Raw genomic sequence first — 16301 nt, 5'->3', positions numbered from 1 at the left:
TAGAGGAGTGTCTGTGAACACCCAGGTGATGTATGGGCCGTGAATGGCAGGAACTTGGAGCTATGGGGGTCTGGAGGTGGTCATTTGGGAGGTGCTATAACAGTCTAATGGAGGCCTGGGTTGGACTTGTATCTCTGGACCCACCAGAGAATGAATCATATATGACTTGACTGTGGGGTAAAAGGGGGTCAAAGGAAAGGAAGAAGGACCAGATAGTAGCTACTGAGCTTGTTCTGCTCCAGAGACCTATGGTTTTACATAATCTCTTGATAGAAGGCAAGTACCTGTCATTTTATTTTTTGACATGTCAACCAATGTTTATTTTTTAAATTTTATTATGTTTACATTACATTATTAGTTTTTGATGTAGTGTTCCATGATTCATTGTTTGCGTATAACACCCAGGGCTCCATTCAATACATGCCCTCCTTAATACCCATCACCAGGCTAACCCATCCCCCCACCACCCTCCCTTCTAGAAGCCTCAGTTTGTTTCTCAGAGTCCATAGGCTCTCATGGTTCGTCTCCCCCTCCGATACCCCCCCTTCATTTTTCCCTTCCTACGATCTTCTTTTTTTTTTCTTAACATATAATGTATTATTTGTTTCAGAGGTACAGGTCTGTGATTCAACAGTCTTACACAATTCACAGCGCTCACCATAGCACATACCCTCCCCAATGTCCATCACCCAGCCACCCCATCCCTCCCACCTCCTACCACTCCAGCAACCCTCAGTTTGTTTCCTGAGATTAAAAAAATATGGAACGCTTCATGAATTTGCGTGTCATCCTTGTGCAGGGGCCATGCTAATCTTCTCTGTATTGTTCCAATTTTAGTGTATGTGTTGCCGAGGCGAGCACAAGTACTTGTCATTTTTATCTTTAAGTTTATTGATCACTTATTACATACTTGCCTCTGGGCTAAGTGCTTTCTATGTAATTTATTATTGAATCCTCACAACCTGGGAGGTCTTTCCTATAGATTAATTCCCATTTTTCTGATGAGGAAATGGCCTTGGGGAGGTTAAGGAACTTGCCCACAGTCATGGTTGCTGTGGTATGGACAGGGTAGCAGCCTGATGACAGCCAAGTGTTTGCTGTTTACCATGTCCCCCTGCCTCCCCCTGGGGGTGGTCATGCTCTGTGGGGCGGTCCCTTCCTTCCTAATGAAGATGGGGCCAACTAATCTGGAGTGGTTTCAGTCTTCATCAGACATGAGGGGGATTTAATCATTTTTCACGAAGAAGTGAAGAACAATAAGCAAATGCATTAATTAGATTATATGGCTACAGCGGAAAGTCGTTACAAGGAAGAACATAGCTGGGTTAGAGTTCTCAGTGGACACAGAAAGTTGCCTCGGTGGCACAGTTGTCCAGGTAGTTGAAATCAGCGTTTGACATGGTCTCACCAAGGAAGCTTTATCTTTTGACGTGAGCAGAATTCTAAGGAGAGGGGGGAGTCATGGAGTGGTAGGGGATGGGGAAGTGGTCTTTGTATAGGTTGAGGGTATTAAAGGAAGCCCTTTATTGAAATGTGCAACTGGAGAGATGTGGGCGCCATGTGATGGAGGAGGCTCCTGAGCCGGAGTTTTTAGTTAATAGGAGAGGCAATTGGGAGTCCCATGGGCTCTTTAGAGGACAGGGACCGGATCCAAATGATGCTTGGAAAAGGTGGATTTTCTTGCATTAATTGGAGTGGGGCACAGCCAGAGGCAGACATGCCTGTGATCATTGTGTGGGCTTTCCAGTACCTCTGTGAAGCAGGCAGATGACCACTCTCGTTATGTGAGTAGAGGAAGTGAAGGTGTGGTTAGACACACTGTGAAGGGTGGTTTCCCAAACACTTTGATTTTCCCACGTTTCTTATTTGAGGATGGTGGGAAAGCAAAGCATTTTCCTTATGAATTTTAAGAAAGAGTGTGTTTTGGGAGGGGTAGTAATGAAACTATTAATCTTACGTATTTAATGCACCCACCAGTGATCGGTCTCTTAATGATGCTAATTTAACATGAACTATTCCTACCCTTTGCTAGTTCTTCGGTTGTTGTATCTGCAGTAGGCGACAGTAAACAGCCTAGCTCAATAGTAGTGGACGACCTGAATCTTAATTTTGTCTAGTGAACATCACAGTTGGACCCCCTGAAAACTCAAAGTATATTCTATACCGTAGCACTTCCTTAGGATGAAATTTAAAATTTTTACTTGCATAATGCTATTACATGTTTTTCTCTTTAACTTTTTCATTACAGTGAACAAAACTTCATGAACTGTTTTATAACGCAATTTTAAAGTTATCATTCTTAGTATGTGAACATAAGCCCTCAGTTTCATTGCCTGTGTGTTAGTGATGTGCATGGGGGTCTGCAGTTTTTAATTGAAATTTAAAGACAGGAATTCTCGAAAGATAGGACTTCTTGACTCTGGGGTTCTGGGTGAGTGTCAGGGAGTCCATGAATGGTCACAGTTGTCAATAATGTTTTGTCTAAATGAGCATTTGCTCTTAGCAGATCTCAAAGAGGTCATTGATCTACCAAAAGATAAGAACTGCTTTTTGTAGAGGGACAGTTGAATGAGTAGACATACATCTTATTTAAGACTTCCCTAGCTGTTAAAAACTTCAGTTGTGAAATAGTGTACACCCTGTGCCACGCTTGGGAAGCTTTGATTGGCTTGCTGCTTCAGCTCTGTCAGTTGACCTGGAGTCCAAAAAAAAAAACTAGTCCAGTCTTGCTCTTTTATTGGAAACTGCAATGGCCTCATATCCTTTAATCTTTGCTATTGAACGATACCGTGAGTTTTGGGTACCTTCGAGTAGTGGTGTTTCCTGTTTCTATTAGTAAGTGTTGTGTGAAAAAGGATTCTCCTACTAGACAGTCATAAAGCCTAAAATTTTTAGTTGATTAAAGCTCTGAGAAGTCCTGCAGAAAAAGAAATCTAACTTTGTCCACCTTACTTGAACAGGACCTTTCTTTTGTGTGAGACCTAAACACAATCTACAGAACTAATGAAGCGCTCTCTAATGCCCTTCTCTAGTTAATTCTCTGACATGGATGGTGGTGTTTGGAGGGGCCCTTTCTGGGTTCGCGGTTAGATTTTGTCCAGGAACATCTGCTGTGATGGAAGTGGAGTTGACACGCTCTGGGAAACAGGCAGGTTAGATGACGTGACAAAATATGCAGAAACAGTCTTCTTCAGTCATTTTGACTTGGGTTGGAGAAAATGATGAGAGTTAAAATTATGGATATAAGTTTTGAAGGTATGCACCCAAATTTAATAATACATATAGAAAGCTAGAGGAATGTACTAGTAGATTAGAAGAGGACAGAACTTTAGCCATAATTTTTTGAACTTGCTGGGAAGATCATTTATTGTTATCTTTGTAAAGACACTTGGAAAATGAAATATTTAGAAGATAAGCGAGGGGAAAAATTGGTTAAGAGTTGGAAAGAGCATTATTTGGGGGATGTTCTGATTCTGGTGTTTGACAAAAATAATGTGTTATTTTGGTGACAGAAACTTACTGCCCTGCAGTAGATTTAGTTTATATTACTTTGGGACTCAAGTCCATTTTCTTATACACATTCCAGTAGAGAATGAGAATATTAAATAAGAACAGTGTGTGTCTTGAAAGTAAACAACCTCCACGTTGATAAGAATTGTGGCATGCCTGGGTACTTAGTGTCTTGCCTGAGATCCCAGAGACTGTTCAGAAGCTGTTCCAGTTCATTGGGTCAAAAATCCACTATTTACGAAAAGCTAAATACGGATTTGCACGGTTGACCATAATGGCTTCAATTTTGAAAGATAGTGGTATCAGGGAGCACTTCCAGTCGGTGGGATAATTTGAGAATCGTCCATGCTCAAATGGCTAAAATATTGTACTTTTTGCTACTTCATCACTCCATTTTAAAAATGGGGGCAGGGGGAGGATAAAGGCCTGTTGAGAAGGTGGAAGAATGTCAGTTGGAGAGTAAATCACAATAACCCTGTGAAGCTACTCCTTAGTTAACAACTGCCTGAAGGTTAACCATTCTTTAGAAGCCTGCTAGTGTGGAGAGGCTGGCTGGGGGCGTCTGCCCCTGTTGTTGCGGATGTGTGTGCACGCACGGGTGGGTCAGGTGAAGGGAAAAGAGGACTTGTAAATCGGGAAGAAGGTGTGGAGAACAGAAAGCTAACAGTAAATCCTAAAACTTGGAGCACTGGGAAAATTTGACTATTTTAAACTGTACTGCTCATTTAAAAATAGTAAAATTATACCATTATTCTTTCAGTATGAGGGAGAGATAAAAATACAGTTTTTCTAAATTGGAAAATTTGCTGTAATCTTGCTGCTAATGACTGATTTCTTCCAACAGTTGCAAGGCAGTTTTTGCTCTGATAGGTTGATAAAGGAAACAAAATCAAGAACATATTGGAAGTTCTCAGAGAAAATTACAGTTTAGGTATGTGTTGGGGGTGGATAGTTAGACATTTTAATTGAAATAAAACAGTTTTATACTAATATGGGATCACTGTGGGTGTACATTTGTAGTACATCTGCTCTTGAAGCATTTCAGTAGGGTTAAATGTATGTTAATGCTTTTGCAAGAAAATTATTTTTGATCACATCCTTGTAAGGAAACTAGCTTAGGAAATTGATTTCTTAAACAATATAGATATTATACTTGCATTTAGAGAATGAATTAGGGATTCTGTGTACTGCCTTAAAAATTTCAAAGACTTCGGAGTTTTTGGTTGTGTTCTTCTCTAGTGGTGAGGAAAGTTAAAAGTAATTAATACAACAGATGATTAAAGCAAACTTATGTACCTGGGGAGTGACCACAGTCTGCTCTATGCCTCCAAACATCGTTTTAAGGCACCTACTTTTGATATTATGAAAGACTGCTAATGGTTTAGTCTATCCAGCTGAAAACAACTTCTCTAGCATGTAGACTGAAAATATCTCAGTTGACCTTTCACTGTTGATTTAGATAATGCATATGATAGAAGATTAATATTGAGGGCTAGGTATCTGCCAGGCTTTAACCTTTTTTTTTTATTTTTTATTTTTGTGAACCAACGTTTATACTGTGATGAGTTAAGCAGTGTAGTAATCTTGAGGATTTATAGATCCATCAGATTTTAGAATAGGAAGGATTCTTACCAATAAGGCAGACCATGGGTTTTCGTCTGGAGGTCATAGTATGGAGGTGCTCATTACCACTGTGGACTCCCTGGCTCCGTCTTAAGTCTGCTGAATTAAAATCTTAGGGTGTGGGGCTTGGGAATTTGTTTTAAACAAACTCTCCAGGGGAATGTCGTTTTCACTGCAGTTGAACAATGGCTGGTGTAGTTTATGGCTTTTTTTCATGGATGTGGAAGGAAGCCCAGGGAGGGGGGAAAGTGACTGGTTTTGCAGGAACCACAACTTTGTTTCTGCACTATGAGAAGGACGATCTTTTTCTAGGATGCCCATGGCCTCCTCAGAGTAGTCCCATCCCTTTCTAAGTACAGAATTGGAAGAGGTCCAAATTAACTCTCACTTTTACCTATGCCAGCACCACACATATATGACTTCAGTCTCATAATCAGCCCAGCTTGCCTGCGCATGTGTGCACAGAGTGCGTATATGCTTATTTTCTGAAAGATACTTATCACCACTATACCTACACGTTCAGAATAATAATAATAAAAAGTTTACGGGGGCTTACAGAGAACTCAATTTTAATGAGAAGGGCTGCATGTGTGAAGTACGTACTCTGTACTTACTCTCTTTTAATGGCACCCATTTTCCCCCTAGAACTTTCTTGAGCGAGTGTGAATTGTAGCCAGAATACTTCTTTCCTCTTCAGACCCTTAACTGTGATTAATATAAAAAGGCACTTGTCAAAAGGGTTTGAAATGGCAGCCTTGATATTGGAGCATGTGGCTGAAGAGATAGGTCTGCATCCACTCACTCCATTATGTTATTTAACTTAACCAGTTCAACAATTTGTCTTCTGCTCCCTGCTTAAGAGACGATGGCCATATAAGCTGTTGTTAACCGGATCAGCAGGGTGGGATATTATTTCCCTTAAAGCGAAACCTCAACTTTCCTTGAGGATTTAGCACACGTTAGGCGAGCACCCTGGCGAAGCCGAAGCCGGTCAGAGATGCAGTGTGGGTTGTTCGGCACTCTCTGTCTCCGAGAGAGATTACTTTGGGGTTTAACAGAAACATCCTTTTCATGTTTATTGTATTAATGAAACTTTTTAGGATCCATGAGAGAGAGATTATGGTTTAGTGTTTAAAATAATGTAGCTTGATGAACCTTTTTTATTTGAATGGGAAACTCGTTTTCGTTGATTTGCAGCTTCAAAAAGTGAATCTTTTGGAAATTAAAGTGCATTAATTTAGTTATTCTGTATGGAAACAAAAACATAGAAAGTTAAAATTTGCATAAGTGAAGACCTTGATGATTTTAGATTATAGTGTGGTGAAGGTTAAGGAATAAGAGCCCATAGAATCTGTAAAAACAAATTCATTCTAACCACTTAATGGCATGTGCAAGTAATTTGCCAATTAAATATTTCTAGTATCTGAAAGATCTTCAGAGTAAAGAGTGGAGGTTCTTAATCTTTCTTAATTTCATACTTTCAGAAACATAATAGAAAATTACTAAATTTTTGATCACATTTCATTCAAAATTTTAATATATGAGCTAAGAGAAGGATGGAGTTTAAGTATTTGAGGAAAATTATTGCTTTTTGAGAAATGTATAAACTATGATATTTCCAAATCACACTGTGCCTGATTTTTTTGGTATCATTTGTAAATATTTGATTCTCAGGTAACAGTTTTCATTATAATTAAGACTTCAGATTTTGGAGTTTTACCATTTTGATGGTCACCTGCTATGTTTAGAACATTGTGCTAAGCATACTTAGCTCCAGAACAACGCTCTAAGGTAGATATTTTATTCCCATTTTACAGAGAGAATTGAGTTAGAGTTAGTAATTTGCTTAATGTCACTCATTAGTAAGAGGCAGATCTGACAGTCGTAGGTTTTTGAACAAAACAGGTTTATTGAGATAAAATTCACCCACTTAAAGTGTATATAATTCCGTGGTTTTTTAGTATATTCACAGATTTGTGCAACCATCGCCACAATTTTAGAACATTTTCATCACCCCAAGGACATGTTTGTCATCCCATACCTTAGCAGTCCTCACCCCCCCTCCTGTTTTCTCCTTGTCCTTCCAGTCCTAGGCAATCAGTAGTCTATTTTCTGTCTCTGTGTGTTTGCTCATTCTGGGCATTTCACATAAATGGAATCATACAATATGTAGCCCTTACAGACAGGCTTCTTAGTATGTTCCCAGGGTTTATCCATGATCTAGCATTTAACAGTACTCTTTTCCTTTTTGTTGATAAATAATATGCTGCTATGGACATACCACATTTTGTTTATCCATCCTTTAGTTAATGGATATTTGGACTTTTCCCCACTTTTTGGCTATTATGAATAATGCTACCAGGAACATTTGTGTACAAGTTTTTGTGTGAACATATGTTTTCATTTCTCTTGGGTATATACTTAGGGGTGGAATTGTTGGGGCATTTGGGAACTATGTTTAACTTCTTGAAGAATTACCAAATGATTTTCCAAAGTGACTACATGGTTTTACATCCCCACCAGCAGTGTGTGAGGGTTTTGATTTATTCATATCCTCACCAGTACTTACTATTAGTGGTGATGAAGTGGTTATCTCCTTGTCGCTTTGGTTTGCATTTTCTTGATGGCTAATGATGTTGAGCACCTTGTATGTGTTTGTTGGCCATTTATATGTCTTTTTTGGAGAAATATCTACTCAAATCCTTTTGCCATTTTTAAAATTGGGTAATTTGTCCTTTTATTATTGAGTTACAAGAGTTCTTTATATATTCCAGAGTTCTTTATCAGATACATGATTTGCAGAATTTTTCTACCATTTTGTAGTCTGTCTTTTCACTGTGTTGATGGATAATAACCTTTGAAAAACAAAAGTTTTAAATTTTGATGAAATCCAATTTCTGTATTATTTTCATGTGTTCCATGTGTCATAATCTAAAAAAATCATTCTTAATCTAGAGTTACAGAAATTTATGCCCGTGTTTTCCAGTAAGAGCATCACAGTTTTAGCTCTTATACTTAGGTCTTTGCTTTATTTTGAGTGAGTTTTTGTATATGGTGTGAGGGTAGGGTTCTAACGTCTTTTTTTTTCATGTCCCAGAACAATTTGTTGAAAAGACTAATCTTTGCATATTGAATTATCTTGTCATTCTTATTGAAAAGCAAGTGACCAAAAGTATGTTTATTTCTTGACTCTTAATTCTTTTCCATTTGTCTCTATGTCTGTCTGTATGCCGGTATCACACAGTCTTGATTACGTAGCTTTCTGGTAAATTTAAAATACAACTTTGTTCTTTTTCAAGATTGTTTTGGCCATACTAGGTCCCTTAAATTTCCATTTGAATTTTAGGGTCAACTTGTCCGTTTTCTGCAAAGAAGCCGGCTAGACTTTTGATGGGGATCTACTGAATCTGTAGATCACTTTGGGGTAATAGTGCCATCTTAACAATATTAAGTCTTCCAGTCTATGAACATGGAATATCTTTCCATTTATTTAAGTCGTTAATTTCTGTCAACAGTGTTTTGTAGTTTTTGGAGTATAGGTTTTGCATGTCTTTTGTTAAATTTACCCTTAAGTATTTTATTCTTTTTGAGGCTATTGTAAATGGAGTTGTTTTCTTAATTTCATTTTTGGGTTGATTACTTTTGGTGTCTAGGAATGCAATTGATTTTTGTATATTGTTCTTGTATCCTTTAGCCTTGCTGGATTCACTTATTAGTTCTAATAGTTTTTTAGTGGATTCCCTAGGACTTTCTATAGACAACATTATTATGTCTGTGACCCAGCTTTTAAAATTTACAATTTTTCTGCTATAACCATACTCTGTAGCCTGGGAAATTTATTAGCTTAGGAGAAATTACTTTGACTTTTTGAGATTATGTTTTGGGAAGAAACAATTGCTACAAACAATTGCCAATAATTGTCTTTTTATAATCTTTAAAAAGGTACGGTAGACATTTAGGCTGGAAACATTTATGGGGAAAGCAAAGTCCCACAGATAAACTCAAAGGATCCTTGAGCTTATTTGGGGAAGTCTTGCTTTAAATAATATCATCATTATTTGGTGATAATATGGGAACTGTAGGCCTTCCAAACATAGTTTGTTTGTCACAGACTGAAATAACAGTGATTATGCTTTAAGAGATAAGCATTCTAATTTGTTTTTACTTTCAGGAGTAGTGGCTGAGCTAAGAAAAGTATGACTTTTAATACCCAAAACATATAATCTGGTGCCTCCTTCCTATTGTAGTGCTAATTCAGTTTTGCTTCTTTGCCTATCTGACCTCAACCTGGGGTTAAGATTTTAAGGCCTTGTGTTTTAGACTAGGAGAGACCTTCTTCTTATTCTTTTTAAGTTAGTGATAAATCTGGCATGTGATGCTTATTTGAAAGCTATCAGCTGGTGAGTTATGAATTATAGTTACATATATAGCTCACTGAATAAGTAACCAAAAAGCCTAGAACATTTGGGGTTTCCTCTTTCCGACCCAGGAATACAAGTTGGGTTTCAAAAGGCCAGGGAATGGTAAAGGTTTAGTGATAGGATGGCCTTCAGGTTGACTCCTGGAGTCTTTTATAGTAATATAGTAAAGCTCATGGAATTTCCCGTGGGAGCCAGAGTACAGAGCAGAAATTGGAAATTGCTTTGGTTTTTAGTTTCTGATTTTCTAGCTATAAAATAGGAAGAGTACTCTTACCTTTCATTGCCTTACAAGGCAGTCAAATCTCAAAACAATCAAATGTTAAATGAGAAAGCTCTTTGTGCCTCCTAAAAGGAGAAAAGAATATTAACCTGAGGTGATGTTACACTATCTTCCAAAGTGAAGGGGGGGGGAATTCTAGGAACCACTGTGACTCTTGGCTCATAGATGTTTCTGTTCAGGAAGCAACAGGAAAGTATAGAGACCAAGCATTTCAGAAAATAAATGCCCCAAAATGACTTACGGAGCAGGATGAAGTATTCATTGACTTGGGAACCTATTCAGTACTTTTGGACAAAATGGGTGAGTTTTGCAGAGTGGCAAAATTTGATATTTTAATTCTTTAAAAGAGTTGATTAGTGATGAAAATGAGTAGAAATATTGGTAGTATTCCTTTTTGGTAAGATTCCTGCTCCCCTCTGTCTCAGTCATTTGGTCTGTCCAGTTAGAATGGCTTGGCAGTCTTACGATATTTGAGTACATAAACCTTCGTTAGGTAAATTAGGGGAGTATAAAATGAATTTTGTAGAAATTGTACCAAATGGTTTAAAAAAAAAAAAAAGTGCCTCTGGGTTTCTTTCTCTGCAGTGTCCCATGAACGGCTCTTCTTCCACAGCAAGCTTTTCTTCACCATAAATGTGGCATCAAGTCCTTGGGGTTTAAAAATAATATTTTTTTTTGCTCGGGCAAGTGAGGCCAGCATCTGTAACTGCCTGCAGCAGGATCTGTCATGTCTCAGTGACCCGGGGTGGCTTTGGTCCAAAGCACGGTGATTGGGCCCTTAATTCACTTCCTAGGAAATGAACCCTTCTTCATGCTGTTGCTCTCCACTGAAAAACTCCCTCATGGGTTTATCTGGATAAATCCTTGGGAGCCTTTAGGACCCAGATCATGTTTTGTCTTCTCCAAGGAGCCTTCTTCTCTTCTGTAAGTGCCTCCCTCCTGAAGCTTCTGTTTCCTTGCCATGAGGAACTCCTGCAGGTGAACACTTACTGTGGTACCCTGTCAGGATCTGCTCTTTAGTTGTTTCTTGTGGATTAGACTCCGATACAGCAGCATGCCTTCTACCACCATTCTGCTTCCCACTCGGCGAGTACAGTGCACACAGGCCGTGCTACTTCCGAGTTGTTAGCTAGCTAGCTAAGCCCTGGCATTCTTACCCTAGCCAGTTTTGTCAGAGCCCCTGAGAACTAGTAATGGGACCACAATTCTCAGGGTCATGTCACGTGTAACCCGTCCAGCTCCAGGGAGCATCAGCCGCATGGGAAGTGAAGAGGAGGTCATCCACTTTTTTTGCCCATGTGGCGGCCCTGTGTGTCCTCTTGTGTCTAGAAGTGGCCTGTGTTTACACATTACTGCGTTACATTCGCTGGACTGGAGACTCTTTCCTACCTCCGTCCTGTTATATGTTTGTCTGTTTCATTGGGAAGTTAAAAATTAGTAAGGAGTTGGGGGCACCTGGGTGGCTCAGTCGTTAAGCGTCTGCCTTCGGCTCAGGTAATGATCCCAGGGTCCTGGGATCGAGCCCCACATCGGGCTCCCTGCTCAGCGGGAGGCCTGCTTCTCCCTCTCCCACTCCCCCTGCTTGTGTTCCCTCTCTTGCTGTCTGTCTTTGTCAAATAAATAAAATCTTAAAAAAAATTAGTAAGGAGTTAATCTAACTTTTCCATAACTTTTTGGGGCAGTGTTTTTAACAATGAGGTCCTAGACCCTTGTATCAGAAACAGTAGCTATGCTGGTTAAAATGCAGATCCTCAACCCCCGATAGACAGTGAGTCAGTCTAGGAGTGGAACTGAAGGCTTTAATAAGCAAGACTGATGATTCTTAAGCACTTCCCTGAAATCTTAGGAAATGATTGTTGAAATAACTTCTCAGTGAATGGAAGCTGTAGTGCCTCAGAGGGCTAATGCCATTGTCTTTAACCTGCTGCTCTACTCTCACCCTTTTCTGACTCGTTTACATTCTTTTAGTGGGTAGTTGCTCTGAGCCGACCGAACCAGCCACGGTGGGACAATCGGATGTGAAGAAAAGGGCCTTTGCTCTCAAGGTGCTAATCGTCTACGTGGAAAGAAAAGATACACAATAAATATGTGCGCTTGCAGCACATATCTGCATATATATACATATTATATAAATATATCTTGAAAGCTGGTTATTTCTATAGGATTGACAGTTTGTAGAGTTATGTCTTCGGGATCACATACAGCTCTACCCTTTTTTTTTTTTTAAAGATTTTATTTATTTATTTGACAGAGACACAGCCAGAGAGGGAACACAAGCAGGGGGAGTGGGAGAGGGAGAAGCAGGCTTCCCGCGGAGCAGGGAGCCCGATGCGGGGCTCAATCCCAGGACCCTGGGATCATGACTTGAGCCGAAGGCAGACGCTTAACAACTGAGCCACCCAGGCGCCCCGAGAGAGTGACTGGGTTTCAGTATTTCAAGCAGGCTTCATAAGAGAGAAAAGATCTATGGTATAGTTGCAGACAGTGCTAGACTTTAGAGTTCAGAGTTCACAGTTTTGAATTCAAGTCAGGGCCTCTATTAGGCAGTAAATGTTACTTTAATTATAGGAAAACTAATTAGGTTACGGTGAGGCACATTTTAAATTGATTTACTAATTCTTGAGTGACTTAAATTTATGTATATTTCCAATTTTAGACCATATAAATATTAAAATGAAAATAAGTGTCATAGCTTTATATACCAGTATTTGGTTACTACTGTCTATTACTTTCTATGGGACACTGAAGGAGAGAGGTCAGGAAAAGGAAGGACGTCATTTTTGAAAACTCTGCATGATTATTACGTAAAACTTTACTCCATCGGCATGCTTGGCAGAAAAATGACTAGGACACCATTTTTGTTTACATTTTATTATGGTATGAACTTCTTACAGTGTAAAAATTGTGTTTTTTCCTTTGGTCACATCTTTGTCATTTGAACATCATTTCCCACTAGATACTTTATTGGTCTAGATTAGAAGATTGTGGGAGCCTTCTCTGAACCTCTGTGGGGCCTGCTTCATGCAGAGGTATGGAAATTTAGAATGGAAAGGAGTTACGGATTTTCTAGGGCACTACCTGTTTTACCACTGAGGACTTAGGCATAGAGCCATTAGAACCATACTTGGCACATGGCTAATGCCTCAGAAAGGTTAGTTCCGATTAGTAGTAGCGTTTGAAGCCAAGCCATTGGAATTTTGGTTCAGGAATTTCTTCTTAGATGTTTTAGAGCTGTAAAGAAACTTGTTTTTCCTGCTTATTTCATCAAGGACAACCATCACCCTCACTGTCTGGGAATCTTTCCATTTTTTTTTTTTTTTTAAATCCCAATTCTTGTTTCACTTCCTTTTTCCTTATGTCCTCTCTCTCTCTCTCTCTCTCTCTCTCTCTCTCTCTCTTCCTAATAGACAGAATAAATTCAAGGAAATTGAGAGTTGTACTTTAAAACATTTTTGTTATTGTCCTCTTCAGGGCCAGCCTGAGATTTTCTACCACCTTTTATAAAATTTATGCCCAGCATAGTTGTGATTTTTACTGCCTTCTCTGTGCAGATAAACACCCATCCTTCTGCTGATGGCAGCACTGCTGTTTCTTCATGGCCAAACTTAAAAACTTTCTGGAAATGTTAAAAACATGGAATAAAAACTTGTGGGTGAAATGGGGTAGGAGTAGGAAATTTGGGGGAAACAGTGGAAACCTGTGCCAAAGTTTTTGGCTCCTTTTGGAGAACTAAAGGACTAACTTCTTTTTTCTTTTTTAACGGGTGCAAGGCGGGGGTGGGATTCCTCCAAGGTATCAGGCACAGTTTGCTCATGAAAATGAACAGGTTTGGTAGATATATTTAAGGAAGTGAAGGACAGGCAGAATTTCATTAATATAGTAATTTGTGTCCCTCTGCCCTCCAAACATACATTTTTGTTGGGAGCGGGGAGACTTGTAAATAGAAATGTGAAGCTTTAGAAAAGTCAGGTTTTCCTATTGTTGTTTTCTTTGTCAGTTTTCTTACCGATTTGTGGTAGAGGCTCCAAAGAGGTGAAGGATCATTACTGGTACATTTGGTGCCATCTAAAATGGGATTCTGTGGACCAAGTGCTGTGTCAAGTTGAAGAACTGGGCTGTGATCTCTACTTCCCCATCACCTTTGTCTTTAAATGCCTTTCTCTCAGGACTAGTGGAACTTTTTAAAGCTCAATTAGAGTCTTAGTGCTGTTGAAGATGTGCTTCAAGATATATCTGATTTCTAAATCCTCAGTAACTTTAAAAAATTGAAGTGTATTTAGCATACAGTGTAATATTAGTTTCAGGAGTACAACATAATGATTTAACAATTCTATACACACACACACACACACACACACACACACACACACACACCCACACACACCCACACACACAGTGCTCACCATGATAAATGTAGTCACCATCTGTCACCATCATTTGTTTCTTGAATTCCACATAGGTGTGAAGTCACATGGTATTTGTGCCTGCTTATGTCATTTGAAGATGACACCAACAAATGGAAAAATATTCCATGCTCATGGATTGGGAGAACCAATATTATTAAAGAGTCGAGAACTTTTTAATAACTTGAAAAAGGAGTAGGGGCGCCTGGGTGGCTCAATTGGTTAAGCGACTGCCTTCGGCTCAGGTCATGATCCTGGAGTCCCGGGATCGAATCCCACATCGGGCTCCCTGCGCAGCGGGGAGTCTGCTTCTCCCTCTGACCCTCCCCCCTCTCATGCTCTCTATCTCTCATTCTCTCTCTCTCAGATGAATAAATAAAATCTTAAAAAAAAAAAAGAAAAAGGAGTATATTTAAGACTTGTGTAGTGCTATGTGTGTTTCTATATGTACATATGTCCCCTGTGTTTAGAAAACAATACTTGTTGAAGCAAAACATGTGAGATGATGCTATTAGATTTAGATTATTATTTTGGTTTGGTTTCCTACTGCCTTCTAGGCGTGCATGCATGTGTGTATCTGTGTGTGACTTCTTGATTTTTTTCTTCTCTTTATTGGTGGGACTATTAATTTTGGTTTCTTGACTGATTGCATGAAGATTCCAACTTTTACTTTTGCCATGGTTTTATAACCTGTGTGGTTTTAAAGTTGAATTATTTTTTATAAGGAGAAAGTAGCAATATCCTTTTAATAACTTATTATATAAGGATAAATCTGATTTGTTTTTATCTTTCTTTTCTCTTTTCAGAGGATGTTAAACAAGTTTTTGGACAGACCACAATTCATCAACATATTCCATTTAACTGGGATTCAGAATTTGTGCAACTACATTTTGGAAAAGAAAGAAAAAGACACCTCACATATGCAGAATTCACTCAGTTTTTACTGGTGGGTCCAGCTCTTAAAGAGTAAATAAGTAAAACCAGGATCCTGATTTACCTCAAAATTGCTCACCTGGACAAACCATCCTATTTGAAAGTATTTCTTTATTAGTATGTAAACAAGATGTGATTAAATGGGTTCCTACAGACTGTGTAGAATCCCTTCCTGTAGAAAAGAAATATGCATTGAGGCCCCAGGGAATCAAGTGATTTGCTGAAAAATCACATAAGTTGGGGAGGGGGGCAGGATTGGAACTTGAATTCTTGGCTTATGACTAGTTCCACTACTATTCACCAATATTTTGTTTTCCTTTGAGAAATGGACAGACATGTCATCATCAGCATCTCACTGTAGAATTACTTCACTTGAGGCCTTTTACAGACAAAGGCACTGGGTCTGCAACTTGACTGCAGATTGAAATCACTTGGGGAGCTTTAAAAACAACTGGTATTTGGGTCCCCCACCTCTAGAGATTAGATTTGACTGGGGAGGGGGGCAGCGAGAACCTGGGCATTGGGATAGTGAAAGCTTCCCAGGTGCTTATGATGTGCAGCCAAGTTTGAGAATCACTGTTCAGAGAGTACCTGCTGTCCATACCCAGGGTGAAACAGGGTGGTTTACATTTCTGGGGTGCACCTTCCTTGGCCTTGTCCCTCCTGCCTTTCTCTCGTCACCACCGGCATCCCATTATGGTCCCATCATTAGACCACTGATGATGCCAGTGGACAGGTAGTAACAAAACATGATTGCACTTCAGTTTTCCTCCTGAAGTGTAATTTTTAGAATGTTTTAATTCCAGTATTAACATTTAGTCACTAAAGGTCAATATCTGTGTGGTATGTAGGCTGTATGATTCTTTCTTTTGGACTTTGATGCATTTGTTTTGTTTCTCTAACATTTAATTTTATTTATATTTTATTAAATGTAATTTAAAAAGACTCAGTTAAGGCCATTGTTTTGCTGTGTTTAAATTCTGGGTCTTGAGGGAAAATTTGCCAGGGAAATCACCTTCTTTCCTTTGTCACTAGAAATGTCTTCAGGGGGTATCCTGATGCCCCTGTTTATTTCATGTGCCCAAAACTTTGCCAGAGCCTTCTGAGGCATGGTGGCAAGGTGCAGTGTCA

General features: G+C 39.2%; 1 protein-coding gene and 1 non-coding gene across 9 annotated transcripts in view; one reads left to right on the top strand and one right to left on the bottom strand.

Annotated features, from left to right (window-relative positions):
• The window catches only part of SLC25A13 (solute carrier family 25 member 13), a 185108-nt gene that overhangs the window by 80885 nt on the left and 87922 nt on the right, over window positions 1–16301 (top strand). For 5 of the 8 annotated variants that reach the window (XM_025872925.2, XM_025872924.2, XM_073898849.1 and 2 more), the window contains one exon: window positions 15044–15183. The exons of the other annotated variants lie outside the window; for them this stretch is intronic. In XM_025872925.2, the coding sequence (XP_025728710.1) occupies window positions 15044–15183 (140 nt within the window). The remainder of the gene's footprint in view (window positions 1–15043; window positions 15184–16301) is intronic. 8 annotated transcript variants of the gene reach the window in all.
• Window positions 755–861, bottom strand: LOC112825364 (U6 spliceosomal RNA). Its single transcript, XR_003208664.1, has one exon. It is a non-coding gene; the product is annotated as a U6 spliceosomal RNA (small nuclear RNA).

Source organism: Callorhinus ursinus, unplaced genomic scaffold (assembly GCF_003265705.2).
Source record: "Callorhinus ursinus isolate GAN/ISIS: 27379988/994484 unplaced genomic scaffold, GSC_fseal_2.0 scaffold12, whole genome shotgun sequence".
NCBI classification, from domain to species: Eukaryota; Metazoa; Chordata; class Mammalia; order Carnivora; family Otariidae; genus Callorhinus; species Callorhinus ursinus.
This window is presented reverse-complemented; position numbering and strand designations above follow the sequence as displayed.